The 18,282-nt window shown below is 39.4% G+C and overlaps 1 protein-coding gene across 2 annotated transcripts in view; it reads left to right on the top strand.

Moving 5' to 3' along the window:
* Nucleotides 1–17,115, top strand: part of sh3rf1 (SH3 domain containing ring finger 1) — a 52,613-nt gene extending 35,498 nt beyond the window's left edge. For both annotated transcript variants that reach the window (XM_028445183.1, XM_028445182.1), the window contains exons 6-12: nucleotides 3,867–3,977; nucleotides 6,525–6,652; nucleotides 9,550–9,720; nucleotides 12,353–12,597; nucleotides 12,674–12,978; nucleotides 13,305–13,657; nucleotides 14,732–17,115. In XM_028445183.1, the coding sequence (XP_028300984.1) occupies nucleotides 3,867–3,977; nucleotides 6,525–6,652; nucleotides 9,550–9,720; nucleotides 12,353–12,597; nucleotides 12,674–12,978; nucleotides 13,305–13,657; nucleotides 14,732–14,900 (1,482 nt within the window). In that variant the 3' untranslated portion in view covers nucleotides 14,901–17,115. The remainder of the gene's footprint in view (nucleotides 1–3,866; nucleotides 3,978–6,524; nucleotides 6,653–9,549; nucleotides 9,721–12,352; nucleotides 12,598–12,673; nucleotides 12,979–13,304; nucleotides 13,658–14,731) is intronic.
* Nucleotides 17,116–18,282: the final 1,167 nt, after the last annotated feature.

Here is an 18,282-nt window from a genome sequence, read left to right as displayed (position 1 = left end):
TCCGGACTTGTTTGGTGGAGATGCCGGCCTTTCTTATTTTGCCATGTTCTTGAACTACAGTGAGGGGGAGGCGTGGAGGGGTGGGCCACTCCACGCCTGCTACTAAAGCAGTGTGTAGAGGCTGCAATGCTTATTTTCATGCAATGGAACTGCAGACTAGGGCTGGACAATATATTGAGATTCAAGATATATCGAGTTTTCTATTTTGGCAATATAGAACATTGCAATATCACCTATATCCATATATTTTTAGCTTATAGCTTAATTTATATTAAAATACTTGTTTTAGTTGTCATTACTTTTCAGGACAACATGTAATGCAGAGTTAAATGAATTGCTGAATGTGTCCTAACCCAGACCTTTCCCCTAAACAAGCCACACTACAGAACTCACTCACACGTGCTGTCCCTTCTTGAAAAAAAAAGGCAAAAGTGGCACATAGAGGGCGACAGTGGCTCAGGTGGTAGTGGGTCGTCTTCTGATCGAGAGGTTGGGGATTCGATCCCAGTACCTGACTATGTGTCGAAGTGTCCTTGGGCAAGACACTGAACCCTAAGTTGCTCCCAGTGGTCGACTAGCGCCTTGCATGGCAGTCCTGTCCCACTGGTGTGTGAATGTGAGAGTGATTGGGTGAATGAGCTGATGTGTAAAGCGCTTTGAGACTGCTTCAGTGTGGTGATAAAGCGCTATATAAAATCAAGTCCATTTACCATTTACATACTATGCAGCTGTTTGTTAATAAATGTCCCAGTCCCATTGTGTATTTTTTCCTCCTTTTGTGTATTTTGTTGTTCTTTTGTGTATTTTTCAGGAATTTTGGATGTTTTTCTGAGTTGTTTTGTGTATGTTTTTGGTTTGTTGTTGTTCTTGGATGTTTGTTGTCCCATTGTGTATTTTTTTTTCTTTTGTGTCTTTTGTTGTCTTTTTGTTTATTTTTATTCTTTTATGTATTTTTTTTGTTGTCCCATTGTGCATTTGCTTTTCTCATTTTGTGTATTTTGTCCTATTAAGTATTTGTGTTTTTCTTTTGTGTATTTCTCTGTTAATTTGTGTTTTTGTAGTAATTTTGTGTATTTTTTGCTAATTTAACCCTGAATTGTCTTTATGGACTTTACTTGAATCAAAAATGTGATCAATTTTGTCATTGTCACCTGCATCTCTACGTATTGTTATTATCTCTCACCACAAAGTGTGAAGGGGGTATAGGTTTGAGGTCCGTCCGTCCGAGTTAAAGAGGACAGCTTTTTTTCAAAACCGTATAAGATAGGATAACCAATTCGGTGTGTGGCTTCAGGGTATCAATACCTTGATGGAGTTTGAAAATGAGAAGCGCTCAATTATTTTTTTTCGGAGATATTGCCCTTTTACTCTGTTCAAGGTATCTTCAAAGGGAACACCTTTTCTTAGAAACTGTTTGAGATAGTTAGTATTTTTTTATTCTGATGTGCTATTATTTTCTTATGTATGTATCTAAAGTTCTTAGATTTAGGTCATTTGGGAAAAGGTTGTGAGTTATAATGACAACCATTCTGGCGGGGGATGTTGATGATTGTCTTTTTGTTTTTATTTGATCGCATCAGTTGATAAATGGACAGTTCAGTAGAGTAGAGTGAGCTGGAGCTCTGGTCTGATGATGACAGGTAATCAGGGATAAGAAATTGAATCTGGAAACCACACTGTATTCCACACTGGGCAGATTAATGGTCTCATCAATGACGTTTATAATATAAACGCTATGAGGAGCTTCTGTTGTGCAGTCACAACTCATCTTTACAGTCGGACCCAGTTTCACAAACTACAGCCAAACTCATGCAACAAGCTCCATAATTGATGTTTACTCTTCACTATAGGTGTTTGTGTGTTAATTAGAGGCAGATTAGAAACATGCTTTATATTCAAATATCACATTTGTGTCATCAAAACACACGAGGCTTCATAAAATCTTTCAAAACAAAATAACAAAACTTTTGTTAACATACTGTGATAATTAAATATGTTTGGAAGTGCCTCATATTTACACACTGTAGCTATAGTTGAACTTATTGAATGGTTGTTGTTGGTTTTTCTTTTTTTAAGTCACATTCTTCCTTTTTTTAAAAACTTAAACTATGTTTTAAACTGAAGAAGTATTATTCATTAATGGATTGTACACATGTACAGAGATGTAATTGGAACCAGGCTGGATAAATTCTTTCAGTTCTACTGTGCTGGGTTTGAACACAAAGCTATGCCAGTAAAATCTGATGTTTTCCTCAATACTTTGTCCTTTAGTCAGAACAGTAATGTAAATCACTCCCTTGAATGAGATTTAAGAGTTGCTGGAAACCAAACTAAAGTCTCTCTTGTTTCTCTTTTCTTGACATTATAATAAGAATCCGAATTGCCTTTATTGACATTAAACTTTCCTCTTGTTACATAGTCTGTTTTTTTATAATTTTGCAGATGACAGTTCAGAAGGTGTAGTAAAAAGCACAATTAACGATAAGTAATCCTTTTTGAACGCCTCTCTATACATATAAACTCTCTGATCTGATTATTAATGAACTGTAGGAGAATCAAGGGGAACATGTGAACCCGTTTGGAACCGCACACTTTTTTTTTCTAGTTCTACAGCTTTGTCCAGTCCTCTGAGAGGCACAGAGAAGCCTTGTTACAGGACACGATCGTGACTCACGTGTGTGTGTGGCTGACCACACAGGGGGAATCCACCCTTCTTTATACCACCAATCAACGTCATTCTGTTGAGTCACCTGTTTGCCTGTTGTCCATTCTAATGTCTGTGGAAAGCTCAGAGTTTCTACTGATATATAAAGCCCTGCTCTGCTTTTGCTCTCTGGTTGTATTCATTTACCACAATGTGACATGAGGCAGGATTACTTTATAAGATAAGATAAGATTAGATAAGATGTCCTTTATTCGACCCACAAAGGGGAAATTTGCAGAGTTTCAGCAGCAGACGATAAGGAATATATATATACATGTGCCTGTACACAATACAGATAGAAGAGGATAAAAAACATGTTGCAAGAAAGGAAAGTGCACAATAAAAACAGAATATATACAAAAACTATAAAAAACAGAATGTATACATATACAGTACATACTAAACTAGTTGGCTGTCAGTGGATTGGCTGCCAATGTTCTGGTTGTATGTATATGATGCTGTTGGTGAACACACCATGCATACAATCAGACACAGGCGCGGGGGCCTAATGCAGCCCTCGGTCTAATTTTATGCGTCCCCCAAAACAAAATTGTAATTCATGAAGTTGGAAGTAATATGAAGCTCAACAAAAACACAAAAAAAGATTTTTAAAATGATTCATAAAATACACAAAATGACAACAAAGACACACTAAACAACCACTTAAACTGAACAAATTGTCTACAAAAACAACAACATATACAAAAGGTTTTCAAAAAGACACAATGCCAACGAAATTACTCAAAATGACAGAAAAATACACAAAAGATATATAACAAAAACACATAATAGCTCATAAACACCCCAAAAGGCCACAAACATATGCCCTATTGACAAGAAAATAGACAAAATGAATAAAAAAAAAACACAAAAAGTCTAACAATCCAGAATAAAACACAAAGGAAACCACAGAAAAGGAGTACAAAGACAAAATCCTTTGTTGTTTCCTGTGTTAATGCTCAGATTGGTCATTCTTCTAAAAATGCTAACATGAATGTTGATAATGTGGCCCTCGGATCAGGCAATCACATTCTTGTGACCCTCACTGTGATAGAAGTTACACATCTCACTCTGACTATAATCTGATGCTAATGACTGATAAGTGAGGCTTTAACAGACACAGAAACCCTATTAATGATCACTGTTCCTCTTTTGTTTTCAGGTTCATATTTGCACAACTGGGTTAATCGTGACCCCTCCCCCTAGTAGTCCTGTTACCACAGCGACAGTCTTCACGTTTCCATCAGAGACGAGTTATACCTCTATTACTGTGGTAAGTAGTGCCAGCTGATATTTAAGCTATAAAAAATCAATAAATTGATAACCCTGATTCAACATCTTTGTTTGATTGTTGACACGATGGTTTAACACTTGGCTATGCAACATTTTGTGAAACAATATCGTACAACAATATATAAGATTTAAGCGTAGTAAATGGAGACTAAATATTTCTTCTGTTTTTGACCTCATATGTTTGAATTTAAGTCTTGTCTTTTCTAAGTCATATTTATTTATTTTGCATTTAAAGTGTAAGTACACCCTTAAAGACCGTGTTAAGCAAATTCAGCCGTTTTCTTCTAAACATATTAAATAGGTCATAAATGTATTCCTTAAAACATGTAAAAAGCCATTCAACCATTTACAGTATAATGTAATTGTGGAGCTAAGCTTCACAAACTGTTTCAAATTTCTGTGTTCTGGATTTAATGGGCAGGTCAGAAATCATAGCCACGTTATGTAACGGAGCTATCATTGCCCCTACTGCTGGCGCACACCAAACTTCAGTGGCCTCCAGCGGGTGCAATTCAGCCCCTATCCAAAAACAAATCACACATTCGGACTTGGAGGGGCAATAAAACGCGTCCGCTGGTGGCGCATTTTTCATGAAATGAGTACTTCTTTTTGCACCCCAATTGTGTGTTTCGCCTCTAACAGGCGCAGTTATGACTTTACCCAGGAGAAAGGCACATTTTCGGACTCGGGCGGAGCAGACCTTTCACTAATACCTCGTTTGGCCCGATTCGAGCAATTGGAAAACCAATGGGAGAAGCACTATTGACGCTGGCGCCGCGCTCACACTGCTCTCTCCCATAGACACAATACACGAAGGCGGCGCCCTTCCCGCACGTGGGTGTGATTCCAGCACCTCTAAATGACACGCCCCCAGCTTTTCAGAGCAGAGAGAAGTGCTTGTTTTTCCGTGATTTTGAGACCTAATTTTATATACTTAGCAATTTTTTCATCTTTCAAATTTGGCTCATTGGTCAATGACACATGTTTCTGTGGTGTGACAAACTCATAACACTAATTTATTTCTGCTTTACACAAACTTTAAACCACTTTTTTCTGTACATATATGATTATGTCTGAAGTAAGGTAGTTTATTGAGATTAGATCAGTGACGTCTTTTTGAATCAGTGACATCACTGACCGTCACTGTTGGCCCCACCTCTCCTATAAAGGATGGGAGGAGGGACTAGGTTTCCGCTTTTCACAGCCCTTAGTGAGCATTGATTGACAGCTCCTTGACAGGTCCTAACTACTCTAGGAGCAATGCCCATAATCAAGGCATTTTTTGAATTTCCCCCTAGTGGCAGGTCAGCCACCAGGGGGTGTGTTTACATTTTAAAATGAATACGAACTGCTTGAAATTAATTGTTTAATCGAGAAGAAAGTAAAGATTGTGCATCAATTTCAGTTGTATGGGGTGATTTATTTTTAAAGTTGAGTCCTGGGGTTATCAAAAGAAGCTGTTTGCATAGAATCTGGGAATTGACCCCAGAATATACAGTTTATTAGTCACCAGATTATGAAAAGATGAGACCCAGTGAGGAACCTCCCAACAAATTTATAATGTGCTCTTGCTTCAAAAAAAAAGTAACATTATTTCTTCAGCTCCCACAAAAACAGCACGCAGACTTCCTGCCTGTCCGTCCCTGTATGCTCCGGCATGTGGAGTTTCTGAATGAGCAGGAATGTTTACACAAAAGGTTGTGCTCTCCGCTTCACTTGGGAACCCTACATGATGTTTTTGTACAGATGATTTCCCCAGCCTGGAGGCAGCCTAATTAAAACGGCTCAAGCATCGGAGGCGAACGAAAATGCACATGGACACTGGCACAAACACACACACACACACGGGAGCTGTTAGAGTGCCACTCTCCTCCCTGCAGTGTGTCATAGAAGCTATTACTGCCAGCACTGAGCTTAGGAAGATTGGTGTCGCTCTGCTGCGAACCTTCCACTCATTTCAGCTCAATGTTTTATTTGTACAAATATTTTCCAAACACAGATTTCTCATTCATATGATTGCATAACAGTTTGCGAATGAAGCTGTGGAGGATCCTGGAGTTTGACCTCATACACACTGGAAAACAAGAGTTTTGCGTAGAGCTCATGGTTGGTCAATGCTCTGTGGCGTGACTACGAGCATGTCATCATATCATGTGTTCCCCACTAAATACCGCAATGGATTTTTGAGTTTCGTCACATGGTTCCTTAGCAACAAGCAGAACAGGGTCCAATCATTGTTATAGGGAACAAAACTAAAGCTTCTGCCAAAGTACACTGCAAACTGCAGGGAATAACCAAGTGACAGCTGATCTCTCATTCTCCTCCTCCCTTTGTTGCTCATAAACAATGTGGTTTCACTGCTTACGCAACACCCTCTGTTTTTGAAATATCGTCTTACTTTTTGTTTTCTTTTGCTTTATTTAAACTCGGAGATGACGTAAACAGTGAATGTGACTAAGGTTTTCCCTTTTTTTCTTTTTTTTTTTTTTTAACAGTTGACATCACATTTTTCGTTTGTCTCCCATAGGATGCTCTTCCACCACCACCTCCGCCTCCCCCGCAGTCGTCCGTCAGCGGAGCAGCATATTCGTTGACTGCCGGACAGAGACCCTCCCCCAGCACGGGTGACCAAAGTGGGAGACAAAGACCCACAGTGTGAGTTATAAAAACAGAGCTACACTAAAAATCTGTCATCTTGGTAAATGTGCTCCCAAATGTCACATGTGGTTCATGCACTGAAGGTCTTAGGCTGCTAACGCACATGTGTCAGTACACACGAGGGCTGGGCGATATATAGAGATTTAAGATATATTGAGTTTTTTATTTTGGCAATATATGAAAAAACACAATATTGCCTTTATCAATATGTCTTTTTATATCATTTATAGCTCATTTTGTTTTAAAATGCTATACCTTTTTATATATATTATACTAAACTGTGGGACGTTGCGACCATCAGAAGTGGATCACCAGTTGACATTGACGAGAAAGAATGCCTCGTTCAGTTAAAATAAATAAATATATATATATATGTATAAAACTCTTCTCACAACATCACTGTATTTGTGTGGATTTACAATAATAATACAATAATTTAATGAGGTCATAGTATCTGTTTCGCTGAATACAATCAGTGTTGGGAACGTTACTTTAAAAAAGTAATTAGTTATAGTTACTCACTACTTGTTCCAAAAAGTAACTGAGTTAGTAATTTAATTATATTACTTTATAATAAAAGTAACTCATTACCAAGGAAAGTAACTATTTGCGTTACTGTTAAAAAAAAAAGTTGCTCTATGTCAAATAATTCAGATTTTTTAGATGCGTGTTGTTGTAGGTGCTTCATTAAATTTTAGTTGTTTACAACGGATGTCGCTGAAGTCTTTTCTCCTGGATATAATGAACACTTCACATGCACATTCTTGTCTTTGACCACAATTAATTTAAAGTAGTGTTTGTATCTCCGCCTTAAAAATGACAACTTTTCATCAGATTGCTCCACGCTCACCATCTCTGCTGCTTCATCAAATCTGTAGTGTGTGTGTGTGTGTGTGTGGCGCTTGTGCTGGCACATGAGTAAAAACACTAGCTCTGATTGGCTAGCATGAAACATGACGCTGCCTTAGCCAATCATAATCGCTCACCTTGTTTTTAACCCACCTCCTCACTACAGCTGAGTAAGAAGCCAGGGGTGCTTTCAGATTACAGTTTATTCTATCATTACATGTAACGCACCATATTTAACGTTCAGGAACGATAACGGCGTTGTAACGGCATAAAAAGTAATTAGTTCGATTACCATGTTTCTCAAAAACAAACGCGTTACCGAACGCAGTTATTTTAAACGCCGTTATTCCAAACACTGAATACAATACATACGTCTGCTGTGATTAAACCTGTGATGGGATAGCTGAATTCATAAGGTGTTGGACAAACAAAGTTATAGTTCTGTGAAGGCACCACGCTGAAAACCACAGATTGTTTAAAAAAAGGTTCTTAGTCATTTGTGAACAAAAAGAATCATTGAGATAGCTTCTCCATGTGTAAATTCAGGTAATCGCGGTCACAAGTTAACATTGAAACACAGCATTTCCCCTGCGACCTCCAGTATTAGAATAGTGAGCTGATCAGTGGCCAAGTGGTTAATGCAGCGGACGTATGGATTTAGTTTTTCTCGTCGATTCCCAGTGGAAGTTTATTTATTTTTATGAGACAGATCATTTACGTGTTCATTTTTGTATTGTTTCATTACATTATACAGAGTGTACATTTTGTAAAAATACAATAAAAACACAGAGTACACGTAACTTCCTGTTTACGACAGCCGTGGTGAGTCCACTGTGCACCGAGAAGTCCGGTGTTATTTTACATGTGATGCGTCCGTACACAGAGCTACAAACACAATCACAAATTAATACTTAAAACAGTTGTACAACGTAATAAAAAGCTACCCGGCATCAACAAGGGCAGCTTAGCACCCTGGTCCTCTTTGACCACATCTGCCATTGCTGCAGCAGCAACTTAAACTATGAACACCGGTACTTCCGCATTCAGAACGCCGCAACCGGAAAAATCATTGCATCCTTACGCCAAACACGGAAATGATGCTTGCATATAGCCCATTGCTGAGTGTGTCCTAACTCTGAACTTCCCCTAAACAAGCCACACTACAGAAGTCACTCACACGTGCTGTCTCTTAGAAGAGAAAAAGGCTAAAGTGGCACATATTGTACTTCTGTTTGTCAATAAATGTCCCTGGGTGGCATTTTGCATCAGCAAATTTGACCTAGAATAGTGTTTTGGTTTATTTGAATTAAAAATATAGAGTTTTATATTGTATATCAACATTTTGAGAAAAAATATTAAGATATGAGTTTTGGTCCATATTGCCCAACCCTAGTACACGCACACGCACACACACACACACACACACAGTAGGCTTGTGCTCCAGTGAAAGGCTGTAAACCTCCTGGGTGACCTTCTCCAGGACCCCACTGAAGGATCCTTTCGATCACCCCTGACTTTCAAACCCCCCCCACACACACACACACACACACACACACACACACGCACACACACACACACCTTTAGCCTCGTTCCTCCCCCCTGAGACAGTCTGCACACCTGATAAGAATTAGAGCATTAGATGCGCCCCTGCCTGTTTTCTCTCAGTGCTCGTGTCTGGTGCAGCCAGTATGAGCGTATCGGACTGAGGCATTTTTTTGTTCCCCTCCCCTGATGATGCCGAAATCAGGCTGAAAACATCCCAGCTGAGCCTCCCTCTGTGCTCTGCAGCTATCACAGGCCCCTTTCTGCGCCTCAGACTAGAAATGACCTACAAATTGTCTTTCCCCCTGGTGCTGATTTTTTGTGGGTCAAAGGGCACCGTCTCTGCTGGAGGGCCTGTGAGGAGATGATGACAGACACAGAGCCAGACAGCAGGATGAACTCAAAACAGCTTTTACTTCCTCGAGGGAACAAAATCAGCCATGTTAGCCGCGGCTGTGTTTGTGTAGTAGTGAATGATTTCCTGTGCTTGGTTTTGGTTGCAGCTACGTAGCGATGTTCCCCTACACTCCCCGTAAGGATGACGAGCTGGAGCTGAGGAAGGGAGAGATGTTTCTGGTGCTGGAGCGCTGTCAGGATGGCTGGTTCAAGGGCACCTCCATGCACACGGGCAAGATTGGAGTGTTCCCCGGGAACTACATGAGCCCCGTCAGCAGGTCAGCCATTCACTGTCAACATGCAGAGTCACATCCACACACACCCGCATGCCAGGTCCAATCACTTTGATTGATGTCTTTGTTTTGAACATGTAAATAAAATGATAAAAGAACAACAGTTTAGAAAATGAAAAATGATGAATTACAACAACAGAAATAGACCATTGATATGTTAACTTATTTAATCCTACCCCTTTAATCACTACCGATTTTGCTTTTTTAAGTACAATTAATAATATAATTAATTACCCATTTATCATTAAACAATCTACATATTCACAAATATTCCATAGCTAATCAACAAAACAGAAAAAACAACTGGTGATTAGTGATCAGATTCATTCCTGTACCTTGTGAAAATCATTTCTTTATACCCGTTTTTAAACTGAATTATGTTTGAATATTGTTTGAGCTCCACACTCATTCTGTTCCATAATTCTACTCCACAAATGAACATGAAATGAACAGAAACTTTTCAACGTTGTTCGGACACATAAAATCCTTAAATGTAACTTTCCTCTTTCTGTCTCATGCCAAACAAGGCCAGTCTTTATTTTCTACCAGTGTTCCCACATTTATACGGTCACGTTTCTCTTTTATTGTTAAAAGGAATACTGATTCTGTTTTTAAAAACACTGCTCTTGGGTTGCTTTTTTTAAGAGGAATATGTTGGGGGGGGAAAAGTGTTTGCTTTGTCAGGTCAACATTGTGGTTTGTACTTTCCGTTGTTTGTTTGAAAGTCTAAATCTCCCACAGGAGTGGCAAATTAGAATAAGCTGAAAGATCCACTCTCCCATAGTATGAGTTTAACCCGATGATGTCATTTGTTGGAAATGTTGCACTTTGGCAGTTTTGTTTTTGAAAAGTTCAACAGTGCAGCAGCAGCAACAACAATGTGTCACAGACCTTCAATGGTATCCAGAGATTTGATGGAGATGAATTTGTTCTGTTTTATCCTATACAGCAATGGTTCCCAATCTTTTTTGTCACGTGTACCCGCTTTGCATTTTTGGCAAATTATGTTTACCCTCTTTTCAAATCATAAGTACCCTCTCCATAATTTCATATTTGCTGTTTCATTTGTGGAACAGCGGGTTCTCCTAAACCCTTAACATTGGTTCCCTAAGGCTTAATCTACAAATTCAATTACATTTTTTTTAAAATACTATGCAACTTAAATAGTAAATACGGTATCTTTTGTAAAATGTAGCTAATTATTATCTCTTATTGTCAGAAGTGTGATGAAATGGCCTCCTCTTTAGCATAAAACATTCCTGTTTCAATAAATTACAAGAAAATATAGTATTTTATTGCGTAATTGTACTGTTAGTTTGTGGTGAATAAAACAAAAAGCCTAAAAAGATTATTTTTACATTTGTTAAATCTTTTCCAGTACGTCCTGCAATGTTTCCTGTACACGTTAGGGTGGTTCACAATATAATGCTATTAAAAAAAAGTTTTCCAAATTTTGCCAGATTGCATTTTGCCTTGTTTTTAATTGATAATTTGAACATCTGTCAACATTTAGTCAATATAACGTCCGTAAAGGGTGGCACACTTTTTCACACATTTCATTGTCCAACCAAAGAATGTGTAACTTTCACAGATATCAGAAACTTTAACTATATAAAGGTATGTTCATCAATAATAGTTTATCCTTGTATTAATACTGAATAAGTAAGAACATTAGAACAGTTCAAACACTATTTCTGAAAATAGAAAAAATTTCACCATTGTGAAAAAGCAGAGGTATAAAGAGTACTGATATATTCTACTTAAGTAGAAGTACTGTTACTTGATTTTATATTGTACTCAAGTACAAGCACAAGTAAGTCATACATAAAATACTCAAGTAAAAGTAAAAAATAATTAATTAAATAGTACTCAAAGTAAAAGTTACTAGTTACTTTGCTTATTTTTGGTAATAAATCTTGCCATGGTTCCCTTGCATACAGTAAACATAATTTAAAAAGGATGAGATCAAATCTCGCACAATTTGTTCTTAATTTATTTTCCACAAAGGTATCTGTATGAAATAAAAGGTTTGTCAATTTGTACAATTCTTTTCTCAGATAAAATAACATCAATGAATTCAATCTAAAATAAAATAAAAATTCTCAGAGAAATTGATGCATTTGATTGTTGTCTTGTTATTTCATTTTTTGTAGTTTCACAATGTCCGTTGATCAGTTTAAAACAAAAAATAATAATTTACTCAGTAACGATTTGGTGTAGAAATGTAACAAATTACTTTACTTATTAAGTAAAATTACTGATTTAGAAATATACTCATAAAGTACAATTATCAATAAAAGCAACTTAATTACAGTAACGTGAGTACTTGAAATCCGTTACTTGTACCTCTGTTAAAAAGTGTGCCACCCCTAAATGTGCAGCGATTGATCAGCAATTGATTCCATTTTTGGTACAATCTCAATGAGACAAAAAGTGATCAGGAAAAAATCTGGTGAAAATTAGTTTTGTGAACCACCCTAGTACACGTACCCCTGTTTGGGAACCACTGCTCTACAGTTTTTAATTGTGGGCTCGTTTCCAAACATATAGGACATTCACACTGAGGACCATAAGTACATTAATATGCAGCTCTTTTGTCCTCGTCCTCCTTCTGCAGGACGGTGTCTGGGAGCAGCCAGCCCAAAGTACCCATGAGCCTTTGCTCTCAGGCAGGAAGAGGCGTGGGCGTCGTCAGCTCCTCCTCGGCTGCTCTCGGGTCCGTCGTCCCGGGGCCAGCTGCCAGCTCCCCGTCTGCAGCTGTGGTCACATCTGCTCAGACTGCCACAGGACAACAGCCCAAGGTCCCTCTGCACGTCAGCTCCCAGATGACGGTGAACCAGGCTCGTAACGCCGTCAGAACAGGTGCTCTACTCAGTGACCCCAACATCTCAGCTGATGGACCTGGTGACGTCTCATTGTTTTCATTTCTGGTTTGCAGCTGCATGCCACAGCCAGGACCGGCCCACAGCTGCAGTGACCCCCATCCAGTCAGCAACACCCGTGACTTACATCCCACACCTGGCAGTGTGCCAGCAGCCCTCTTTTAACTCGGCTCAGGGCTGCACCCGGGCCGGGGTGGCCCTGAGTTGCGCCGCCGTCTCACTAACCCCGCCCAATGTGAGCGCTGCGTCTCTGGAGGGCGACTCTCTGAGAGCCTTGCCCGTGGGCTCAGGGAACAGCTCTGCTCTCAACCCAACCTCCAACAGTGTCTCTCTCGCTTGTCGACTGGAAAAAGATGCCAAGGTTAGACAAAAAGTGTCAGCGATGGAACCGTCTCTCCTTTGGTGTCTGTCACAGCTTCTATTTTTATTCTCTGCTCCTCGTGTGTTTTATCCTGGAGGAGAATCAGTCTTCATTTCTCACAGATGATTGAACCTCCTCAGGAGAGTTTTATTAATAGTACAAACAGTCCTAGTGTGCACATTTTCTCCTTCATGTTCTGTTTTTAACACTCGCATACACACAAGACTCAGTATTGCATCATATGCAGCAGTAAAATACACCCACTGAGATCCTGTTGGTTCCTGTTGGTGTCTAACGTAACAAACGATGCTCTGCTATTTCCACAGAGAGAAAAGAAAAGTCTCCTGAAGCTGCTGTCCTCTAATAAGAAGAAGTCCCGTCCTTCGCCCCCCTCCTCCCCCACCCTGGAAGCGGAGCTGGCTGCGGTAGGTGAGGGCCCCCACGGCGCCTCGGGCCCCGAGTCTTCTCCCCCCTCTGGCTCAGTCACCTCCCTGGAGCCTGAACCTGCTGCTCCTGCTGTTTCATCTTCCTCCTCCTCCTCCTCATCATCAGCTCCAGAGTCGTCCCATAGGAAGAACAGTCCCCTGGATGGGTGTGCCCCCATCGCCCCCCCTCCTCGCCAACCCTGCTCCTCCCTCCTGTCTCAGCACCATGACGCTCGTCCCATCATATGTGAGAGGTGTGTTTCAGGTGCTAATGCTGCATTCGGTTGCACTCGGAACCTGGATAAATCTGACAGAACAAATCGGAAAAGTTCAATAAAACGGTCTTTGAACCCAAGCAGCCAGAGTCGAAAGGAATGACGTTTTAGCACAATTGCGACGCAGACCGCTAGACGTAAACAGTCACTTTCTCCTCAACTTTTACTTTTATGTGTCATCTAATTTGGCATATGTGTTGCTAAAAGTGTAGAATAACTCTGTAGTGGTATTTCCATCCCCACTCTGTTCATTTGAACGCTGCTCTGTGCAAGTAATGATGCCTGTATAGTTAAATGCATTCTTTCTATAGTCTATGAGTCAATAGATAGGTTTCCATCGCAGATTTTTGCAAAATAAAAGCGATATTTCCAAATGTCGACAAAGTATAATTTTGCCCCGTAACTCCAGTGAAATCTCATCCCGCGAGACTTTTCTGCAGAAAGATGAACGCTCCAGACCTCCTTATAACAGTAATAACTATCAAGTATAATGCTAAGAAAAGTCTAGGTCTCCTCTTCTGTCTACACGTACTGTGCCATGTTTTCTCGGAGAGAAATGATCATGTGACCATGTAAGTCACGTTCTGTAACGTGTACTTGCGGATAAAGTGTTTCCATAGCACTTTTGCAACACATTTCAGCATCGAAACGTCTCAAATTCCTCCTCATGAAAGCATAAAAACTTTTTCGTGATATTTGAGTGTTTTCATTACCATTTTGCGCATTTCCAGGGGTAATGGAAACGCAGCTAGTGACGCATGTAGGATTCACCTCGCTGGTGCATTTAAGTCTTACCTTAACTTACCCTGTATGACGTTTCTCTCTCTTAGCCTCAAGTAGCTTATATATTTCACCAGAAGGCACCATGATGGCCACCAGCTTACTGTGGCCAGTCATGTTGTCCCAGCTCACTGGATGAAACGCATTTAGCTCAGAAGTCCAAATTGATGACTTGTATATTTATGCATTTCAAGTCCAATCGAACGCAGCATAAACACTACATCAGTTATTGTAGCAGTCTCTGTCTCACACAGTGCCCCCCCCCCTCTACAGGTACAGGGTGATGGTGTCCTACCCTCCCCAGAGTGAGGCCGAGCTCGAACTTAAAGAGGGCGACATTGTATTTGTTCATCGGAAAAGGGAGGATGGCTGGTTCAAAGGAACGCTGCAGAGGAACGGCAGGACCGGCCTGTTCCCAGGCAGCTTTGTAGACAGCATCTAACACACACACACACACACACTCACACACCCACACACACACACATCCCATCAGAGCTCAGCAGACTGAGGATGTGGTACCAGTAGAAGCAGCAGCGCATGGACTTTCCTTGGTTATTTATATCTTTGTTTCTCTCAGCTGGTTCATGTGTGCCTTGTACTGTATCTCACTTTATTGTACATAAGGACACAAATATGAAAAGTCCTAAAACAAACCAATATGAACTGTTCTCATTAGTTACTCATGTTAACTTATTACACAGGCTCACTTTGTACCGAGTGCACACGTTAAAGGGTTAAACGAAGCACATCAGCCCGAGGCCACATCACCTCGGCTTTGTTCTGTTTAAAAATGAAAAGTTACGTTGTTGTTGTTGTTGTTGTTGTTGTTGTCAGCTGTTAATGCATCTTGTGAAGCAGAACATTGTCAGAGGTTCACAATGATGACGTTCTCGCAGCTACAATTCACTGCCTCACACGCTAAACACTTCCATGTGGCGTTCACTGGCTCCCAGTCCTTCCTGATGTGGTCACAGTGGCAGTTTTAAGGGCTGTTTCCTGCAGTGATCAAATATTTGCTACTATTAGCAAAGCAATTTGTAGGAGAAAAAGTTGTTTTTTTTTTAAGGTCCCACACACTCCATGCCAGATACTGCCTAACTTTATACACTCTGCCTTTGCTGAGCAGAGAAGCTGCACAACCACCACGTTATTTCACACAGGCTGACCCTGCTGCTCTCAGTCACTGTGACACACCACCAACCTGACGCAGTCACCAGAACCCATTCCTAATGTGACTCGTGGCAATAAACGCCTGCTTTGCTAAAGCACAGAACATTTGCCTTAAATAGCGTGGAGAGATGCAGTGAGTCCCTGAGGTCAGTTTAAATCAGTCTCTATGAGCCCTTTATCTTTGACTTTCTGTTTTAGCGGGTACGTGTTTTTTTTTTGTTAGTGATTTTAAATGGACTGACTTGAATCACTGTAAGATGCTGTTGTGATCGCAGAGGTTTTATATTTACCTCTTTTTGAATGAATGAATTATTAAGTAGAGATAATCCCTGGTAAAAAAAACAAAAAAACAAAACAAACATCGATAAAAATCAATTTTTAAGACTCCGATACAACTTTGAAAGGTATTTACCGTAATCCCACTATCAATGGGAACGTAAGAAACATAAATTGAGAGCAGCATTGACATCAGAAAAGTATAAAATGTTTTGTTATCCCATCATATTTTTGTCTGTTAGATCCCACACCTGCACCTTTTTCATTCACTAATGACCTTTCATTGTAATCATTTCACACGCGCTCAGTGTGTCCTTTATGGCATATGAGGTAAAACAAGAGCAATACAGAAAGCTGCTGAGACGATGATGAACACCTGTAGGCCTCATACGTCAATAAATCAAAGGTTTCTACCACAGAAAGGGAGAAAAAAATTTAACCTTTATTTGAAAATGTCAAAACTGTTATTATTATTCAAAACTCATTGAAACAGCACAAATGTTTGATAACAACGCTGAAGTGTCTTGAAATATTTTTTACTTAATTCTTCCCGTTATTTCTTAAGTTTCTTCGCCGGGCGAGGAAAACATTGATTCACTTGATGCCATTTTTATCCTGTTATGTTTGCGGTGTTTTCATTAAATTTCCACGAAACTGAAGCCACAATATCAACAAATGCAATTTTTAATTCATTAAAAACGGCAGAAATGTCACTCAAGCATCAGTATTTGGTAGAATTTAAAAACGTGATTTATCGTCTCAGCAGCTTTATGTAAAAGACGTCCAATGGCAATGGGTGTCACTTTGTTCACCCTATTCCTGTGGTTGCTACTACCTGATTAAAGGTGTTACTTTCTGTGCAAAGAATTGATTAAATATGAAGCAATAGCGTTTAATATTCACATCTAATCAAACCATAACTTTAACTTTTATCTACTCTATCTTGTAATATAAAATGTATAATATATATTTGTTAAAAAAAAAAAAGTAATAGTGTATCTTCACAGATTTCATTTTAGGATGTTCTGTTAATATTAATTAGCCATATGCTTCCTTTTCTCACAGAAAGTTCAGCTCATAATTGTATTGACAGTAGACAGTAGTAGTGTGTCAAACTCATGGTCCAGGGGGAAAATCTGGCCCTTCAGAGCATCTAATTCGGCCTGCAGCAGAAAGCAAAAAAAAAAAAAGTCAGAAAAACCATGTATTATTGTACAAATTAAACTAATGAAGTTGTAGATAACTCCACACTTTTACACACATTCAATGAAACTCCACAATATTAGCAGGTCATTTTTAATCTCAAATTATTACAAGATCTCTCAATCTTTCCAAAATCCTGCCATTTTTTTCAAATCGTTTTACAAAATGTTACATAAGAAAATCCTGCAGAGACTGAAATCTGTCACTTTGACATTATCAGTGCCATATACTGTACATTTATGGTGGAAGTGCTAACCATAGCACAATAATTACTTTATTCATTTTACCCACCTAAAATCTGTGGCCCTCTTAAGATAAACTGCTCCGTATTTGGCCCCTGAACTACAATGAGTTTGACAGCCTTGCAGTAGAGCCTCCAGGAATAAGGTGATCAGTGGTGTAATGGAGACTCTAATTATTGGATGTAGCGAAGGAAAATTTTCTGCTCTGAGGAATCAAATGGATCCAAGCTTTGCCCAGTTTGCACCATTACAGCAGTAAACCAGTGTTGGTTCTGATGATGATGATGGCCTACCTCCAACACATTTCATTCATTTGTGCATAATTTCTGTCTGTTCCATGGTCAGTTTTCCTGAGACTTTCTTCATGCAAATGGTGCTGTTTGAACATGTGACCCAGGCTATTGTGTGCGTGTGTGTTTGTTAATGCCTTGATTAGTGTTATTGGTTATAGTTAACTTAAGGGGACCACTGTGTAACTGACTGCTGGAAAATGTTGTAGAAATGTGGTGTGAAGATGGTACAAATCACTGTTAGGCCCTTTTTTAAGATTTAGTTGTTTTTTTTTTTTTTTTAATTAATTTACCAGGTCTTTCTCTCTATCGTCTTGGCAACCAACACCTCTTTCTAAGGCCATAAATCTACACTTGAGTGTCTTTTTCATTTCACATGTGAGCCTTGAACGTGCACTGTCAAACCTTTTCTCATCTCGCCCCAATGCGTCGGCTGCACATCAGTTTCCCATAAAGCATTTCATTTTTCCGGTTATTTCCATAGATTTAATTAACTAAACACACAACGTTAAGTGATTTAAATCTTCATGCCAAGATGAGTTACTTGATTATAATTTTTTGTTTATTGTTGAACTGTAGTCTTTTTGTTTTTGTCTAAAAACAGTGAAATCAACTTATTTGGCACAAGTTTTAATATGTGAAA

Source organism: Gouania willdenowi, chromosome 4 (genome assembly GCF_900634775.1).
Source record: "Gouania willdenowi chromosome 4, fGouWil2.1, whole genome shotgun sequence".
NCBI lineage: Eukaryota > Metazoa > Chordata > Actinopteri > Blenniiformes > Gobiesocidae > Gouania > Gouania willdenowi.
Note: the sequence above shows the minus strand (reverse complement) of the source record. Positions and strands in the feature narration are given on the sequence as shown.